Below are 18411 nucleotides of genomic sequence, written 5' to 3' on the forward strand. Positions count from 1 at the left end.
TTTCAGAAGCTTACGATACACACAGTAGGCTACTGTAGTTTGATTCCCTTGCTTCAGTCCAAAAGTGAAACAACATATAAGGTAAACAGTAAAAAAAAAAAAAAAAAAAAAAAAAAATGAATAAAAACTATTGCTTGTTGTGTCATTTCGACTCGTAGCAACAGTTACCGTAAGCTCACCATTCCAAACATGGAGTGGCCAGTGTGAGAGTAGCGTGCTGCATCTCAAAGACACGAAGAGCTTCCGCTTTCATGAAGACGTTCGTTCGCGAGCACACAAAGCAACAGTTGTCCCGGTCGTGCCCTGCCAGGCATCTCCAGTGCCAGAGGATGGGAAGCCATCTTGAAGGGTGACTAATTTTGACTGACAGGGAGCCAAAGATCAAAGCCTCCCCAGTCCTGGAGGCGCAGCAGTCGCGGTTGTAGTCGGGGCCACGGATTCTTTTTTTTTTTTAACCCCGCGTCCTCCGTGGATGAATTAGATAATTTTCCCTACACTCCGACAGCTCGATAAGCAGGAACTAGGAGCCGGCCTGTTTCATTAACGGAACTTTTCCCACAGGGGGGTCGTGGACACATTATTGACAAAGACATCGCAGCTTTTTAGGCCCATCGGGCTAAAAAGGGTGAACACTCTGTAATTAACTTATAAACAAACAACAGTAAGCAACAAGTAGGTATTGTGGGGAAGAATGCTTCGCCATCAGGACTATCCCAACGATTTCCGCATGTCCTAAGGCCCACGGGATGTTTGAGTTTGTAACACTGAGTAAAATACAGCGTGTGATTCTATCTCCTGAAAGCAGTGTTTTTAGACAGGTTACTGTCATTCGGCTGTGTGGTTTATGAAGCTCAAAGGAAAAGAGTATACTTGCCCTGAGAATACTCTCCAGGAATTACAGTACAGAAAGCAGCACTGGCAGGGGTTTTGGGGCCCCATGGAAAGATCTCATATTGGGCCCCACCACCGTAGGCTACCCCATCGCCTGCATAATTTTGAGGGCCCCTGCCAGTCAGGGCCCTTAGAATTGTCCTGCCCCCCACCCCCCCATGTGACAGCACTCATTTCCATTGAACTTTATGGCAAAACCAGGAGAGAACAAGGCTAAAGAAAAACAGCCCCTTATCCCAAGAAACACTTAACTAGGAAATGAATCCCTGAGACAGACCACCGTGTAAAAATCAAGTCTCCTTTTCTTATATCATACTTCCTCCAGTCCAGTGGATATTTCGAGATTAAATTGAACAACCACAAAAGCGTGGGCTCAGCTGTAATATCAACATTCACCCTGCTGCTGTCAAGGAAAAGAGAGATCCCTTTTTCAACCCGAATACCAGGACTATACAGCACCATAATTCCAAAGATCATTTACTTTTAAATAGCAAATACTGCATACATTTGTCATTGTTTACACACTAACTGAATACTCCAGCAGTTTTTAGTTTGTTTTTTAGCCACGCCAAATGTGGAGGGGATTTGGTTCAGTAAAAATGGCTATAATCAATCAACATTACATAGGACTGTAATCAATTTACCTCAGGAAATAATGTCCGTTAGAAGTTGTAAGGAAGCCATGAGTTACGAGCTGTGAGCGTGAATGGCTGAGCTATCACCCTTCCCAACTGTCATCCGTCTCCGTCATAAGTACGTATCAATATATTTTTGTGATATTATCTTTGTGAAATAAAATCTGTCCTCTGGAAAGAAAAGGTTAGGGTTGGTCAAGAGCCCGTCCTCTTTCACTTCTAAAAACGCGAAACACACTTTGTCCTTGGGCGTCTTCGAGTTATTGGTAAACCGCCACAAGCCACAAATTCTTATGGCCATACACCCACTGGTAATCAAGTTAGTGCAGTTAAAGAGACTTAAGAACAAAAACAGAAGAACATAGCGACTGACGATCATCGCCATTAATCCAGCCATTAGCAACAGGAACGATTTGGGGCGATCGTTCCATTGATTGCGCGATGGTCCAGCTGGGCCCACGCTCAGGAGGCCCTTGACGTGATTGATGAAGGTGCACCCAAGATGAAGGGCCAACTGTGCTTTCTACACGTGACTGTACAGCCAATAAAAACCGGGAAGGTCAAATACAAACAACAGACCAGCCAATAATTTACTCGCTCCTGCTGAAGCCCGGCATGTAGTAGCCTAAGTGACAGTTACTGATGCCTTTCCTAAATAGTAGTTTCAAAGCCAAGCTTTACTGACCTGCCACAAAAAAGAGAAGCTTGGAAAGAAGAGCAATCGGGTAACAGTAGAACTTTTACATTACTCACTCCTTTCTATGGGCAAACACTCGAGAACAGTTTACTTTCACCGCACAAGTCCCCTAAATGAGCATGTGTGTAAAATGTTCCCTCAAATGCCTTTTCAAAACAGTCTCCCCTCAACAGTTTAGTTTTAGGAGACCAAAATGAACGAGCTGAACATAAACAGGAAACAAAATCATCAATCACGTGTTCATGCGGTCAAACGTGACCTCACGGTAGCTTATAACTACTCCCAATTTCAGGGCAAATTTGATTTCGGTTTTTGGTTCGCCCCTTCATTATTCCAAGGAAATGATAAGTGTGTTTATTTAAACCAGAATGATGCGTCTTAGTCATATTGCGAATTCCATTTTTGCCCAATATAACTGTCCTCATAAATACAGCCAATTTAATTAACGGTTTCAAATTGTTATTTGTATATTGTGAATGGGCGCATAACCAAGGCAGCAGATGTTCTATCTACATTCTTTACGCTCATGGCTGAAACGCGGATCAGGTCTGTTGCCATGGCGGCAAACATAGGAATGGCGCTTGTACCCTCTGGTCTTTGATCATTTTTTGGTGGGAGCACATTTAAAATAGTAATTGTCCGTACATATCTTTCGGAGGCCACGCAGTTAAAAGTGATTCCTTCGGTCTCAAGCTATTCCAGAATTTTTGTATGTGGAATTAATTTAATTGAATGCAATCATTTTTACAATGAACTATAGATGACAGATTAAGCCATAAAACAAATAACATGAAAAAACTTTTAAAATGGAAGAATCATACAGAATGCTTAATTACTAAATTTAAAAACACCAAACCAAATACAGTATATTGGTTGCTATCTGTCACCATGTCTCTTAACATTAATGGAGACACAAATTTATTTAGATGAGCAAACTAGTTCAGAGTAATGTTCCCTCTTGATGGTGCACGAATGAAATGCCGCAGTTGAGTCAAGCAGCAGTTTGCTCAAAAGTTATGCACTGTTAAGTGTGTGCCTGGTGGTGACACGGGAGCTTAATGTTAAACTAATATTAAGGAGAGCAATATTGGCGCGCTTAATGTTGGCAGCAGTGAAGGTCCGTGCGTTCGTTGTTTTCCTGCACGTGATTGGCGAGCAGGGTCTTCGAGGCAATTCTGATAGCTGGGAGTGAATGGGAGCCTAGCCGCAGGGCATCTTCAATCAAGAGCGCGAGTCATATTAATGACCATAATGAAAAACTGAGAGACTTGAGAGCGCGGTCTCTAAGAACGTTTCATTTTACTGTAATCATAACAGGATGGTTCTTTCACCACACAATGACTTCCATCACGCTAAGATGCCGTTTTAAAACCTCAAGTTATTTAAAAATAAGTACCCACATTTAATTGTTTAACTTAGAGCACGAGAGCAGAGTGTATTTCATAACCCGAATACGTTTTACTTAAAATAAAGGAAAAAAGAAACGGTAAATGGGGTCGGCTAGCATTGACATGCAACTCGCTAATTTCCTTGCCAAAGCTCATTTATGGCCTGAAGTTACAACTCAATCTGTGCGCGTGATTTATGACGGAGTGGACACGATGTGAGAAGAGATATTGTTCTCTTTGTTGCGGTTGACACATTTGAAAATGCTCTCAAGCTAATTCTCAGCATCTTAAATGCATTAGATGCAATTTATCATTCTAATGAACATCGCACGGAGTGTCATTAAGTCTATAATTAGCATTAACATATGCCTTAATGACAAAATTTATGTTTTTAAATAATGCAGTAGAGTGTTTTTTTTCCACAATTGACAGAAGAGAACTGGAAAGAGGGAGAAAGAATGTGACTTCATAATCCAAGTAATAACAGACAGCATGGACATAAATCATAACGTCTTAAACTACCATGTTTAATTCCTCTCATGTGTATGCAAAAAGACATACTGAAGCGATCATGAATTTGCAACTGAAAATTGGGCGCATAAACAAGTGGTGACCGAGGCTACATGCAACAGTAACCTATGCTGATTCCTTGGAACGCATGATAGTCTCTTTCTACCTTCATCTTCCATGAATCAACCATATTAAATACAAAAGCAAAATATTAAAGCAAACAGGAGTTGGACACTTCTGTAGAAATTGCGCCTTTAAAAAAAATTAATCCTTATTAAGTCGGTAGGCCCATTTCATTTTAATTCCGTGCAAAGTCGCCTACAGACAGATTTACTCCTGTTGCATTTGCTCATTTCTGAATGGACGCGAGGATCACGCGGAAATGGGAACAGTAATCCGGTATACAAGTTGGAGACCGCTGGCTGTTCGGTTATCTGGGACAACCGCATTGAGAGAGCGAGCCCCACTGAGACCATCTAGCCCGCCTCGGACCTCTGCTATTTATTAACATCATTTCTTGGCACGGGCTTTAATTAACAAACCGCTCACACCACCGACCAGCTACAGCGCGAGCAGGAATAGCACAGTTCTTTTTTCAAGGTGCCTTAGAGATGCCATTGATTAGTTCGATTGAGGATGAAGGAATTATGTGACCCGCAGTTAATTTGAATTCCTCCGCCACATAGGTTTTTTTTTTTTCCTCCATCAAAAGAGTGTGGAGTACCACGGCTTAATGGCTTCGCCTGCCCGCTGCTTCACAATAAAATACAGGGAGAAGTGCTGGCCGTGCTTGATTTATCTTTTGAGATTCGCCAGTAACAGTGTCAAAGTGGCAAGGTCTTGGGAATTCTAACGCAGATTTAAGACACATACAAGCGCGAAGTGAAAAGAAGCCTCCAGTGGGTTGGGAGGCAGAGGCGGTATTTAATGGTATACACTGACCCAAGCGGCCCAGCTTGTTGCCACCTCCCGCTGGAGCTGCCCGTCTTTCACAGGACTGTCATTGTGTTGCGGAGCTGCAGACACGAAAACAAAAAAACAGAGGAGGGTTAGACCGTTCCCCTTGGCAGAGGTCAGGTACAGAATACCGCGAGTAAAATCAAATGGACCCCCGCAGAGTATCGTCACACAAACAGTTGTTGAATGGGTATTTTCCGCTACATCAAAACCAGACCAGTGTTTCCCGAACTTGTTTGTCACACTTTGCTGGAGAAACACAAATAGAAATGTATACACATGGAAGAGGAAAAGTCTACTTCGTCAAGAGAATGAGAAAAATATGTTCTTTCCGTATAGGCTACTTAATGATGAATTACTGAAATGAATTTACTTGCCGTAAGTAGAGCCAATTGATCCGTTGAGTTGGATGATTAATTCACGTGATGATAGCATATCATATACATTGAACATAATAGCGTAGGGAGGGAAACGCTTGGACAATTTCACAAAACATTTAAATCCAAGCAAATGAACCAATGCTGCGCTATCGTAGCCTCATTACTGCTTCTAAAACATTTCAAATACTTAGGGTGAAAATGTTTAGTCTATCCATTGTTGGAACAGAAAAGTTCCCCTGTGAATCGCCAGGTGGTTCTTCAGGTCGACTTTGAAATTCGCATAACATGCAACACTGTTTGTTTCTCGCAGATACATTTAGGGGAAGTAACACCACATAACAACAACAACAACAACAACAACATAATAATAATAATAATAATAATAATGCATAGAGACTATTAACAATTGTTCACCATCACCAAGGCTATGGCTGAGGGAATTACTGGTTATTCATGCTTTCCATAAAAAATATTTTTAAACGTGTTCTTGAAACTGCTCGGCCTATCATAAGCCTCCTCGCGGAGCCCTTCTTATGGTGGGCTGGGCTGTTGTGGGAAATTCAGAAGGGTGATGTAAAAAGTTCACAGTACATTGTTGTCAGGTGCGGGTGATGGTGAGGGAGAAGTAGGCTAGTACCACACGGTAATCCGTTACAGTTGGATTCCGTCCATTAAGTTTAGGGTCAAGTTTGTCAAGTGAAAACATCCACTAACAGGTTCGCACTCGGCTTGTGGGCTGGCTCGTCGCGTTTTAGATGGCTAATTTTCTCTTCGCGTCTTCCAGTGGAAGCGGTGTACTGTAGCGAACGCTCCCGTTGGCCAGCAGTGGTAGACGTCAGCATCTTTCATTGCTTCACCATTACCTCTCGGCTTCTGGCGGTAAGAAGAAACAAGTGTATCAACTATCTGGACTATACGCTGAAGTTGAGCGCAACCCGACCGTGTCCATTGGCTGCATTTAACAGCAACTGAGAATCAACCAACGAAAACCGTGGAAATAAACAGTCGCCTCTAGTAGCGATTAACTTTTGCGCGAGGTAAATTTCTTTTTGGGCACCTTAATCTGGGTTTTGTTGCATCAGTTTTTGCTACGCTGACTGTGGGTGCCTTGCGTGTCCAAGCACAGAGACGCCACGCGTTGGAGATATTAAAGGATGGCAGTGGCATTCGCATTTCTGACGCAGTTGTTCTTGTGTTTGATCAACACCGAGCTGTGGACAGCGGCATCAGAGCGAACGGCGAAAAGTGCTCTGGACAGCGACGAGTCGCCAGTTCACCAACCCACTGACGCCTCTGCTCTGGATATGGTTTCAGTACACATGTACAGACTTTATGACAAATACAACCGAGAACTCAACCGCCCGAGAGATGGAAATACTGTCAGGAGTTTCAAGGCTAACCCAGGTGGGTATCTTTCTTTTATGTTCCTTTATTTTGCTTATCTTAATTACTTCTGATTGCGACTGCAACACAAAAGCTCCCCTGCAACGATTGCAATTAAGAAGCCATTGATTGTAGCCTTTGCGACCGCGGTGGATACTGGCTTCCTTATCGAATAGCCTACCTAACGCGTTGAAGTTTGAGAAGCGAATTATATTTGCTGGCGTTCTTTTGGAGTGTGAAACGCACCAATATTAAAATAGGCATTGTTTACATTGATGAAAATACCAAGGATATGTTCCGTCACTAACTGTTCATTAGTCGTCTGCCTTTATGATGGAATATGTAGACAGCATCGGCGCACAGTGAAGAACTACAGTCTACACATTCTGAACTGGGACTATGCCCCCGCTGGAGTACAAGAGAAGGACAAGGGTCTCAACCTTTTTTAGTTTCCACAAATCATCCCCTCTTTTGCCCTTTAAATCTCTCTCTCTCTCTCGTGTAGCAACACTTGTGATACTAAAACACGACTGTCTCATTAGATAATAATAATAATAATAATAATAACAACAATAAATACCAGTCATTATTATTATTTGTATTGTTATATTTACAATGCACCAATGGACACTATGCAGGCAAATAGTGATGTCTTTATCTCTCTCTCACGCTGTCCCTCTCCTTTTGCGTAAATGTTTCTAATATAACTGCACAAACGGTGTGAAATCAATTAAGTATATCCTAGTGAAGTTTCCCGATTAAAGTGAAATCAGGAAACGTACCCGTGATTGACACAGTCAGGATCCTCTCAAGGCATTGTGGGAACGAGAGGACCCACGCTGTGACAGATACAGTTCGTTGTCATATCAGATGTGGCGGCAGGATCGCTGTCTCCAGACACAGCTTTGCCATAGGCTCCAAACAAGCTAAAGAATTCCGCGCACTTCAGAGAGTTCAGCGCAGCTGTCCCGCTGCAAAAACAACGGGGTTATGAGATGGCAGCGCCGAGGTATATGATAGTATGATAGTTTTATTTTTCGCTGTGTGTTTTGACTAGATTTAAAGCGCGCGCCGCAGTCGAGGAGCGCCACAGAGGCGGTCACAGTCGGATTTTTATTGTTGGGCCGTGTTTTTCTAAGGCTGACTGGCCTCAGCTTTTTACCGCATGAACTCAGCTTTTTACAATGCCCAGGCTGCTAGATAATGACGTTTCGTCGTATATTAATTGCAGGAATAACATGATCACTGAAAGGAATTCTTTTGAGTTTCCACAACGTGAAACCGCTTGATTGGAGCTCTTCCGTATTAATGCCGTCAGACATTATTAGAGGCTCGTGAAAACTCCGCCAGGGAGAGTTCAGTAAGCGCTTCCATATGCCTCCGGCTGAAAGAGAAGTAATGCATCTCCTGTTTCTTTCCCCTGACATCCTGTGTCATATAAATGTAATAAAGGCTTCTTCTTCTTCAGGCCCAAATAAGTTACAATTCACTTTCAATTCAGTGGTTTACTCTTTTCGTTCTCTTCCCCGACAGAAATCGTGGAGCAGAAGATCTTGTACCATTTCAACCTGACCTCCATGCAGGACTCCGAGGTCACGCTCGCCGCGACCTTCCACTTCTTCTTCGACAAGCGTCCGAGGCAGCAGAGGTCGGGGCTCTGCAAGCGCTTCAGGAGTCCCGCCTGCCGCCTCCAGCACCTCCACCAGCCCCCCTCCCTGCGCCTCCTCTTTCGAGGGGCGTCCCCCAACGCGGCGCTGGGGCCGCTGCTGGGGAACGTCACCGCGTTCCCCCACCGGCGGGGAGACTGGCAGGTGAAGGACGTGACGCAGGTCGTCAAGGGCGCCCGGGCTGACGGCCAGCTTTTGATGACGGCCGAGTTCGATTTTGGCGGGAAGCACCCGAGGTACCGGGAGCGCCCGTCGCCGCACAGCCTGCCGTACGTGCTGGTGTACGCCAACGACCTGTCCATATCCGAGCCCAACAGCGTGGCGGCCACCTTGCAGAGGTACGACCCGTCCCCGGGGAAGGAGGAGCAGGAGGAGGGGGAGGAGGAGGAGGAGCCCGCGCCTCCCGCCAACTCGTCCCCCGGCCCGCGAGTCAGACGGGACGCGGGCTCCCGGGACCCCATCCAGAACAACGAGCTCCCGGAGGTGGTGGAGTACCGCGCGTTTAAGGACCAGGAGCTGTGGGACAGCACCTACTTGCCGCAGAAGCCCAAGCCCGCGAGGAAGGAGCGGAGGCGCAAGGGCCAGGAGAACGGCGACGGGCCGGGCGGGTCCCAAATCCTCCGCTTCGACGAGAGGACGATGAAGAAGGCCCGGCGGAGGCAGGGGAACGAGCCGCGCCTCTGCTCCAGGAGGTACCTCAAGGTGGACTTCGCCGACATCGGCTGGAGCGAGTGGGTCCTCTCCCCCAAATCGTTCGACAGTTACTACTGCGCCGGGACCTGCGAATTCCCCATGTCCAAGGTTAGAACGTCCCGTCGGGTATCGTTACCGTGGCCACACGCTCGGTGTTGTAAATTAAACGGGATGGGTGCTGAAATGTTTAAAGATTACTTTTGTGAAACATCGTTTGGGCCTTTGTAACCACTTGTTATAAATGGTTCCTCAAAGACTTAGTTGGTTGCGCTACTCATTTAGGAGACCAAGTTTAAAGTAGAAAATGGTGCTCTGGAAAAAGCTTCGATTAAATTTTATAGTCTCATTTCAAGACGGTTCATTAAGATTAAGAACAACAAATCACAACTCACAATAGAGTCATTCAGCAGATGTTTTTTTTTTTTAGCAAAAGCAACTTTGAAAAGTGCATTTCACACAGCAAAAAATACTGCAAGAGCTAGAGATGCACCACCAAAAAGGATGTGTTAATATCAAACATACTTTGGTGCAACTACTTTTGTGTTACTTTCAACACATTTTGTGACAAAGTTACAACTTTTGTGTCACAAATATACAGTTTGTGTCTTACAAATGTGTTGAAAGTAACATCACATTGCATTTATTTGGCAGATGCTTTTATCCAAAGCAACGTTCAATAATAACGTCGGATAAGATACAATTCTCATTAAGAATCAGTTATCCACAGCTCAGTAGATCACGTCTAGTTCATGCAGTAAGCATAGGCTGAGTCAGTACAGTTATGGCAAGTCAAAAAATGTTATGCTTATATTAATCAACAAGCAACCCAAAATGTGTTGTCCTTAACTAGACATGTTAGATAATGACATATTCAGTGTTGTTTTTAAACACATCTATTTTGAGATTATGTGCGGGCACAGTCATATACGTGCCTTTGCCAAGGTGGATGCCTCAAGGGTGCAGTTCCTCCCTCAGGATGCAAAAATATTAATTATTGTGTTAGCAGTTAGATATGTTTTCTCACAGGCCTAATTTAATTAACCATGAACCACTGGCTCCAGAACTTAATGGTACATTTTATGTAAATAAATAAAAAGCAACATTTTCCTGAATGCTGTGCAAACAACATAATTTCATCAGGGCCTGAGATATTTTTGACTTGTTATACACACAAGATAATCAGGATTAATATAATGTGTCCAGTTGCTTTTTTTACTCTTCATTTTTAATCTGGGGGGGGGGGGGGTTGTTTACATAAAAAAATTTTTTTCGCTTTAGTCCTATTTTGTGAAAATTTCAGAGAAGTATGCCATTGTCTTACATGTAAACAGCTTTACATGTTGTATCGCTGATTTGATAATGATGAATTTTTTTTTTTAATGTGGAATTCTCAGAATGTTTTAGGGTAAAGTGAAAGATAATTCCACTAACCGCGGTGTGTGCACCGATTCTCTCGTCTCTCCGCTGGAGCAGGTCGTCCGGCCGTCCAATCACGCGACCATCCAGAGCATCGTGAGGGCGGTGGGGATCGTCCCGGGGGTTCCGGGACCCTGCTGTGTTCCCGACAAGATGAGCCCCCTGAGCGTGCTGTTCCTGGACGAGAACAAAAACGCCGTGTTGAAGATTTACCCCGGCATGTCAGTGGAGACGTGTGCCTGCAGATAAGAATGTTTCCAAAAAAAAGAAAGAAAAGGAAAAAGAAAAAAAAAGAAAGAAAAGAGGGGAAAAAAGAGACAGTGGGATTTGGATGTATAGACCACTGGCGGAAATGGCGACTTTTTTCACCAGGAGCCGAACCAATCAGCAGGCAGCCCGTATTCAGCCAAGCCAAGGACTGAGGCTATACACAAACTTATAAACTGCAAATTTGTTGAAGTTCTTGCCCTTTTTGCTTTCTGGACCAGAGGTTGCCCGCCATTTCTCAGTTCAGAATTCTCTTTCAGTTCACTATGTGTACGTTATAACATTGCGGTTTACTTCAAGAGCTGGTTTATACATTTAATGAGCAAGTGTTAAATGCGTTGCAATTTGGCTACTATTGGGTCATTTACTATTTTTTTAAAAACGGAATGAGAAACAAACAGAAAGATTTCGGGCTTTGTGATTTTAAACGGCACTTGGGTTAGCAGGCAAGGGTGTGGTTGTCATTACCGTGAAAATTTTAACATAAAATCCAGGCAGCAAATCTGAATATCCAAGATAAATAGTTTTTACACTTTAATTTAAAGACAGTTTCAGAGTAATAGTTGGAATGCTTATTCCCAATTTACTAACTATGAATATGTGTTTTTAATTATCGTTTAATGTATGTATTATCTGTTTGACACCAGTAAATATAGTAATTTAAGGAAAGGTCAAAGGTATTTTTGGCTGAAAAATGCAATGAAACCACAATCATACCTTTGGCTTCTACCATCCCATTGGCTCATTGCAGAGTGAGAAATAAACTCTAATATCAGTGATATCAAAAATTTAGTCAGTTCTGTGATTTATTTTTTTAAGTCAGAAAAGTCAAGAAAATTGTTTTGTTAATTTAAAGTTGCCCAAAAGTTTTTATTCACACTGTGCATATCGTATACAGTATATTTCATTGTGGGTTTGCTTGTTTTGTTCTGCAGAACATTATCTACTGTGTCACTACTAAAAGTATCATATTTGAAGAAAATAAAATTATTATTGAGGTGGTCAGAACTGAAAGTAGGTCTACAGCTGTTTAATTTTAATTTTTAAAACTATTTTAATGTTCACAATATGGTACTCTGTCTATGAAATGAAATATTTTTCTATACGTGCGTGTTTGTATTTTACCTGTTGCAATTTGCAAATATATTTAGCAGCTGGTGTGTCTGAAGCTCTGTAAATGTTTTTGTTTTAAATTATGAAGTAGTCATTAGTTCAAGAATAAAACTTAAATAAGCCACATTTGCAGGCGATCATGTCATTGAACTGAAACCTACCCCCCCCCCCCCCCCAGCTAATAATGTGTGTGGGCCACTGCAAGTACTGGCACCATCAGTATTCAATACCCATCACCAGCTGGCCAGAAACCAAGGATTCTCAACAGTACAAGACACCAGACAGCCATGCACTGCTTTAAATAGTTTCTATTATCCTTTTATGACTTATTTATACATATGAAATAGAGACTGTCACGTGCACAACAGTCTAAGCTTATAAAAGAGGAGGTGCTCTCGATATGGGACCGTGCATACAACAAAAATATATGCTCGGTCTCTACATGGAGACTACCCAAAGTAAACACTGTGGAGTGCGCATACAAAATAAAGTTTCTTTTATATTGTGAAGTGTATACGTACGTCATAAGCTTGTTTTGGTGGATTTAATCAGCTCCTAGGACAGCCAGTGATGGTCAGGTGTAATGTGGGTTTGTGGAATTCTGACAGTTGGTAGGATTCAGTGTTCGTCTATGAAGCCACCCACCCCCCCCCCCCTTTTCAAACAGCTTATGGAGTTCAGTGATCAAAAACAACTCGCATTTGAAACACAAAGTTATAGCCAAATGTGGACTGAAGCTGTATAATGTGTCCAGTCGAGTCCAGTGCTATTGCAGTGCATCTGCCCGATGTCAGCTATCTGGCCAATGTTGAGACACAAAATGATCGAAAGGGATCACACACTTCATTGGATTACTTACTTCAGACCCAGTCATCTTCAGATGAAGAGCACAGTACAAACTCAAGGGATCTGCAATTTTATCAAGCAAAGCCTGGTAAGACTTAACTTTTAACAGGTGGTACTAAAATACAAAAGAGCAAAAAAAATAGAAAAGACTGATTGACACAGTTTTGGTTGTCCGTGTTTGAAAACGCAACAGCAAGCATTTTAACAAGGAAAATTATAAACTGGGACACTATGACAACAGACACCTATTATCATGTAGAGTGGTCTGAATCTCAGTTTTTGTCTATAGATAAATATAGCAAGGAATGTGTCAGCCCATGGCCTTGCATAGTGAGGCAGCTGTGCAGTATTCACTGTTCTCAAAAAAAACAATTGTTTGGTAATCTTCCCAAGATAACAAACCTTAAACAAGCCGTCCTGTTTACTGTAGACCCAGCTGCCAAGAGCAAGCAGTTTCATAAACCAGAGCAGATATTCTGTTCCTCGAACCCGTGCTGTGTGCGCCCATACGCTGGGAGGTTTTCCAGAGGAGAGCGAATCATTTTTTGGATCTCGGTCTAAAAAGACACTGGCTTCGATCCCACTGCGGTTAGGTTTGATGGTGTCCACAGTGGGCCTAGTGTATGCAACCCATTTCACCAGCTTTTATTCCAGTGTAGAAAAATTGGCGTTTCTGCAGGAACTGCTTTCAGGAGGCCAGTTTGCAGGAAACCTGGAGGAGTGTCTAGTCTACATCACCCAAATTCATCAGGGTACCTGCACTGCAAAGTCAGGGTGCCACAGGTGACCAACAGAAGCGCAGGTACAGTAACTATAAGCCTCACCGACCTGGAATGCATAACAGGTGGAGTTCCTGTCAGCTCACTTGGCTGGGTGCTATAACCAAAGTAGCCAAAATCGACCCCAAAAATAATAATAAAAAAGACGGCTTCAACAATATTGGAATTATCTTTTCATCGTCCTCATTGATTACTGAAAAGAATGTACAACATCTCACCAAAAAATGTAAAATAATTTTTGATGAATTTAAAATAATCACAAGCTAGCTAAGAGGCATTTGCAGGAGGCCGTTCCGTGTCTTTAAAGCACCACTCCTCCCTCAAAGTGTAGTAAATTTAGAGTTAAAACTCGATTCCGTGCTGCTGGACGGCGCGTCCCGTTAAGGCGCTGTTCGCGCACACAAACCGACTCCGGTACTGTGCTCTGGGTTTGAGTCTGTACTGTGGCAGGCAGCCCTGTGCACAACTGGCTCTAGAATTACCCAGAGATGGGAGTGGATTCGGCTGGCTGGGATTACAGCGTCTGGAGCCAGATGCGGCCTACCAGTTACCACTGGGCACTGCTAATTACGACCACAGTAAAGAGTTCTGCGATAAAATTAGGTTCTGTAAAAAAAAAATAATACCTGGAAAATTGATGCAGAGTAGAGAGAGAGAGAGAGAGAGAGAAAGGGGGGAGGGAGAGAGGCAGTGATGGATAGTGAGAGAGAGAGACAGAAAGACAGACAGTGAAAGAAAGAGAGAGAGAGACAGAAAGACGGACAGTGAAAGAGAGAGACAGAAAGAGATGGACATTGTGAGAGAGAGGGAGATGAACGAATAGTGAAAGAGAGACAGACAGTGAGAGACAGCTAGTGAAAGAGAGAGATGGACAGTAAGAGAGACAGACAGAGAAAAACGGACAGTGGGAGGGAGGGAGAGAGAGTGTAATGATTGTCCCACTTATCCTCGTAAATCTGTTCATCCAGTTTGAAGGGGTTATCCTTTATTTGCTCCGAACACACATTAGGCTAATTAGGCTAATGCTCAGTCTCGTTTGGAAAGGCAAACATTCCAGGAGTGAAGCCAAAATAAACGTTTTCCACAAAAATAGATCACGCATGTAATGAGCACGGCAGCTTTAAATTAAATCCTCAATTTGTTGGTTTACACACTAATTACATCAAGAATTTAAAACTTGGGAAGGCCAGGATGAACATGTGCACAACTATCATAACAAGATAAATATAAACTGCATATTGGAAGTAGGCTAAAATAAAATGCTCAAATTGAGTGGCTAACCTACCAAACTGGTCAGAAATGGCAGAAATTACAATATTTTTCAATATTTGATTAACTTTTTAACTATTATTCATCAAACAAGTGTTTGTGCTTTTTTTGTTGCAACACTTCAAGAATATACGCATCTTGTCTTGGTTTTGTGGCAGCACCATTAACCCACCAAGCAACCTGATACAATCACATAAAATGCATTTCCAACAATATGGAGAAATGCTGTCCAAAATTCCAGCTGTCTTGAATGTACTTTTTTTACATTCACGATGGAAATTTGGTCTCCATTCATATTCATGAACATAAATCACATTCCCTGACTGCAAAGACACTGAGCCTTTAAACAGTAGGAGGGAATTACAGAAAGTTTAAGAGATTCTCCGAAACAGTTGTGTTTAATTTCTGTGCCAGTGCCTCACGATCTTTACTGAAGTGCAGCTTCCAGTTTGACTGGGTATATATTGGCAGTTGTTTACTATCAGTTACCATAGCACTGGTATAATGACCATTGGCATGACCTGTAGCTACTTAAAGTTGGCTCTAACAAAAGAATGCAGTCCATCCATTTCAAACCAGACATTTTAGAATGAACTGAAATATGAAACGTGTAATTGTATCTACTTTTCTGTGTTCCAGCACGGCTAATAAATGTATTGTAAGGTTGTAATAAAAGAAAGTGTTGAGTGACGCGACATTTGTCAGCCTTGAATAGCAATTCAATTCTATAGCAATTCTCTAACAGCCAATAACTTACATTATTATAGCTCCCTTGTACCACGTAAAGATAGCCTTTCAAACGTAACCAGAAACAAATGTCATTTATCACAGCGCAGAGATAACTCCGTCCCCAAGATCTGTACCAAATTATATCTCCATGTTAAGGATAATTCAAAGTGCAAACCTGCGGAAAATACGTTGTGAAAAGGCTAAGTATTCAGAATTAAAAAAAAAAAAAAAAAAAACCTTTGATTATGTGATTTCCCATCATATGTGTGACAGTACATTGACTCTTTTAAAAGCATGTCAACATATTCCGGATATTGATCAGAATACTACAAAATTGCCGTTGCATTTCCTCCACAAGAAACACCGTGACATGGTATTCACAGTGCAATTTAAAGCTAAGAGAAATTGTTTCATAAGCAGTTTTTTTTAAATTCGCCATCGACCCACGCTTAAAACTTATGATAACAAGTCTGCCAGACGGATCTGTTCATGACGTTCCTCGGCCATCGCGCGGTCCTAACCAGCCAGCCCAACTGGTCGCGCGGCATTATTGCAGCGCGTCTGGACCCAACTTCAAGGATACCCCTGAAGTTGGGTTTTCTGTACTGCTGAGATACTCTCCGCGGCTCTGTATTCCGTTTCCAATGGTCCCCGGTCCACCTCAAAACCACAGGCAGCAATGGGACCTGTGTCAGTGGTAATCAGCACAGGAGGGCGAAATACCCCCGAGCGGATCCGCAGCTCTCCGGGGAACTGCTTTAATATTCAAATTGCGTTTAGAATTCTACAGAATTCATTAGTTCAGACAAAGAGCATTTACAGGACTACCCAAGGACAATATTTAGGTTTCCAACTGAAGGCAGATAAATTAATGGCGAATGGCTTGGAAAAACACATCGTTGTAAAAGTACAAAAGATTTTCTGTGCGCTTATGAAAGAGCTTTTTCCTCCTCTGGTGATTAATGTCAAAGATCTAGCCCTCGTTCCCTTAATTGCGAAAATATTGTTTCGAAGAGATAAAATCGCGGGTCTAAATGAAACTTGTGTTTGCTCGGGGGATAACACCGTGTTTGATTTTGATTCGAGTGGCCGTCGGCTGCGGAGAGAGCATGAACGTCGTTGTGGGGTCAAAACCTTAACATTTCCGCGAAACTCGGTTTGGCCTCGTGCTCTGTGCTCGCCTCATTTACCTGCCACAATGAGCCTATTAAGCAAACTGTTGTATTTAGTTGTCCCAGTGCTCTCGGTGTATTTTTAGAGAAGACTACAAATATACTAATTATTTAAAACATCGGATGATGGAAACCATGTTCAATAGTTTATATTGCTGATTGAAAGTGATTATTAGTTGATTTATAAAGCAATAATAAAAGTTTTTTTCTACGGAATGAAAAAAGCAGCTACAACTGGTTTCTGCTAAAAAGAAAAAGAAAAGAAAAGGTAGGCCCATAGTAGAAGTTTCGCGTCGATCTGCCACACTAGACTGCGGGTAGAACGTTGAAAACGTTTGGAAATTTATTTAGGCTAAATCGTGAGCAGAGAGCGCACTCTACAGGTGTGTGTGAGTTAAGTTTTACTCCGGAGGTTGTTATTACACCGTTAGGCTATTCAGTCATTTATATTATTTATGGACCTTAAGACATAAATTCTCTTCTCTCCACCATTACAACATTATTAAAGATTAAAGTAAATCTATCCAATTACTTTTGGTCCCCCCAAAAAGAGGGGTCTATCTATGAAAGAGCTGAAATTCCTAGAGGGTTCCCCAGACATGGATGTAAATGCCCTTAAATTAAAGCTGACACACTGCAATTTAACCTCATATTCATCGTTTCATTTCAAATCGAATGTGCTGGAGGACAGAGCCGGATCAACAAAAATGGTGTCACTGTCCAAATATTTACGAACGACACTGTATAGCCAGATGCCCATACATCCCCGTCCTAAGAGAAAAAAAAATGTTGTCAGCTTTTAGTCTAATTGATTTCCAGCACAATTACCTAAATTGGTTTCGGCCACAGGATGATCCTCTTTTCCGTTTTAATGCCGAACGTCCCACGACTGTTCCCAAGGCCGTTCCATTCCCAGGATGAGAAACCTCGTTGGCCCTACAGAACAGACAAAAAATGCTTATATAAGTCAAATGGCTTTAAACGTTAAGCGCCAGTGTCCACTGGGTCGCTCAGCCCCGAAAATACGTCACTGGACAATTTAATCATCCTCCATAGTCTGTCCTGGATAATAAATCGGCTGTCCCATTCAAACTTCTATACGTTTTCATTTCAAAAGTTGCAATGACTTCAGCTTTGTGCCTAACTTTCATTATTGTGTGTGTGTGTGTGTGTGTGCGCGCGCATGTGTATGTGTGAAAGAGAGAGAGAGAGAGAGAGAGAGGTGCGTGTGTGTGAGAGAGAGAGAGAGAGAGAGAGATGCGTGTTGGCTTTTAACTGCATATTTAGTCATTAAGAAAGCTTATCACCTTTACACAAACAGTGCCATCCTGTGATAACCCCTGCCCTGTGTGCCTTTAACTTGGTATAATTCAGGCATAGAGCTCAGGTATTGTTCCCCTAGGACTTTACACTTCACAAAATGAGCAGATGAAAAAGACCCAAAGATAAGAACAGACACTTAAGTTAAATAATGTAAGGATTTTTTAAACATTGATGCATCATCTTCTCCTTTTCATGGGACCCCGTCACGTTAAGCTTGGGTGACCGGACAGCCTGTTTTTTTGCTGGATAAGCCCCTATTCATGTGTCCCGATTTATTCTGAGGAAATCTTGATTTT

The 18411-nt window shown here is 42.5% G+C and overlaps 1 protein-coding gene and 1 long non-coding RNA gene across 2 annotated transcripts in view; one reads left to right on the forward strand and one right to left on the reverse strand.

Moving 5' to 3' along the window:
• The window catches only part of LOC118217864, a 66220-nt gene extending 55504 nt beyond the window's left edge, over positions 1-10716 (reverse strand). The window contains exons 1-2 of the long non-coding RNA XR_004763325.1: positions 10633-10716; positions 5064-5137 (exon numbers count right to left, since the gene is read on the reverse strand). This is a non-coding gene — a long non-coding RNA (uncharacterized LOC118217864). The remainder of the gene's footprint in view (positions 1-5063; positions 5138-10632) is intronic.
• gdf10a (growth differentiation factor 10a) lies at positions 6019-12114 on the forward strand. The gene is made up of 3 exons (XM_035399962.1): positions 6019-6862; positions 8375-9309; positions 10675-12114. Exons 1-3 carry the CDS (start codon positions 6613-6615, stop codon positions 10864-10866), a joined length of 1377 nt encoding a protein of 458 aa, XP_035255853.1. The 5' UTR covers positions 6019-6612; the 3' UTR covers positions 10867-12114.
• The last annotated feature ends 6297 nt before the right edge of the window (positions 12115-18411 follow it).

Source organism: Anguilla anguilla, chromosome 18 (assembly GCF_013347855.1).
Source record: "Anguilla anguilla isolate fAngAng1 chromosome 18, fAngAng1.pri, whole genome shotgun sequence".
In the NCBI taxonomy this organism is placed as follows: domain Eukaryota; kingdom Metazoa; phylum Chordata; class Actinopteri; order Anguilliformes; family Anguillidae; genus Anguilla; species Anguilla anguilla.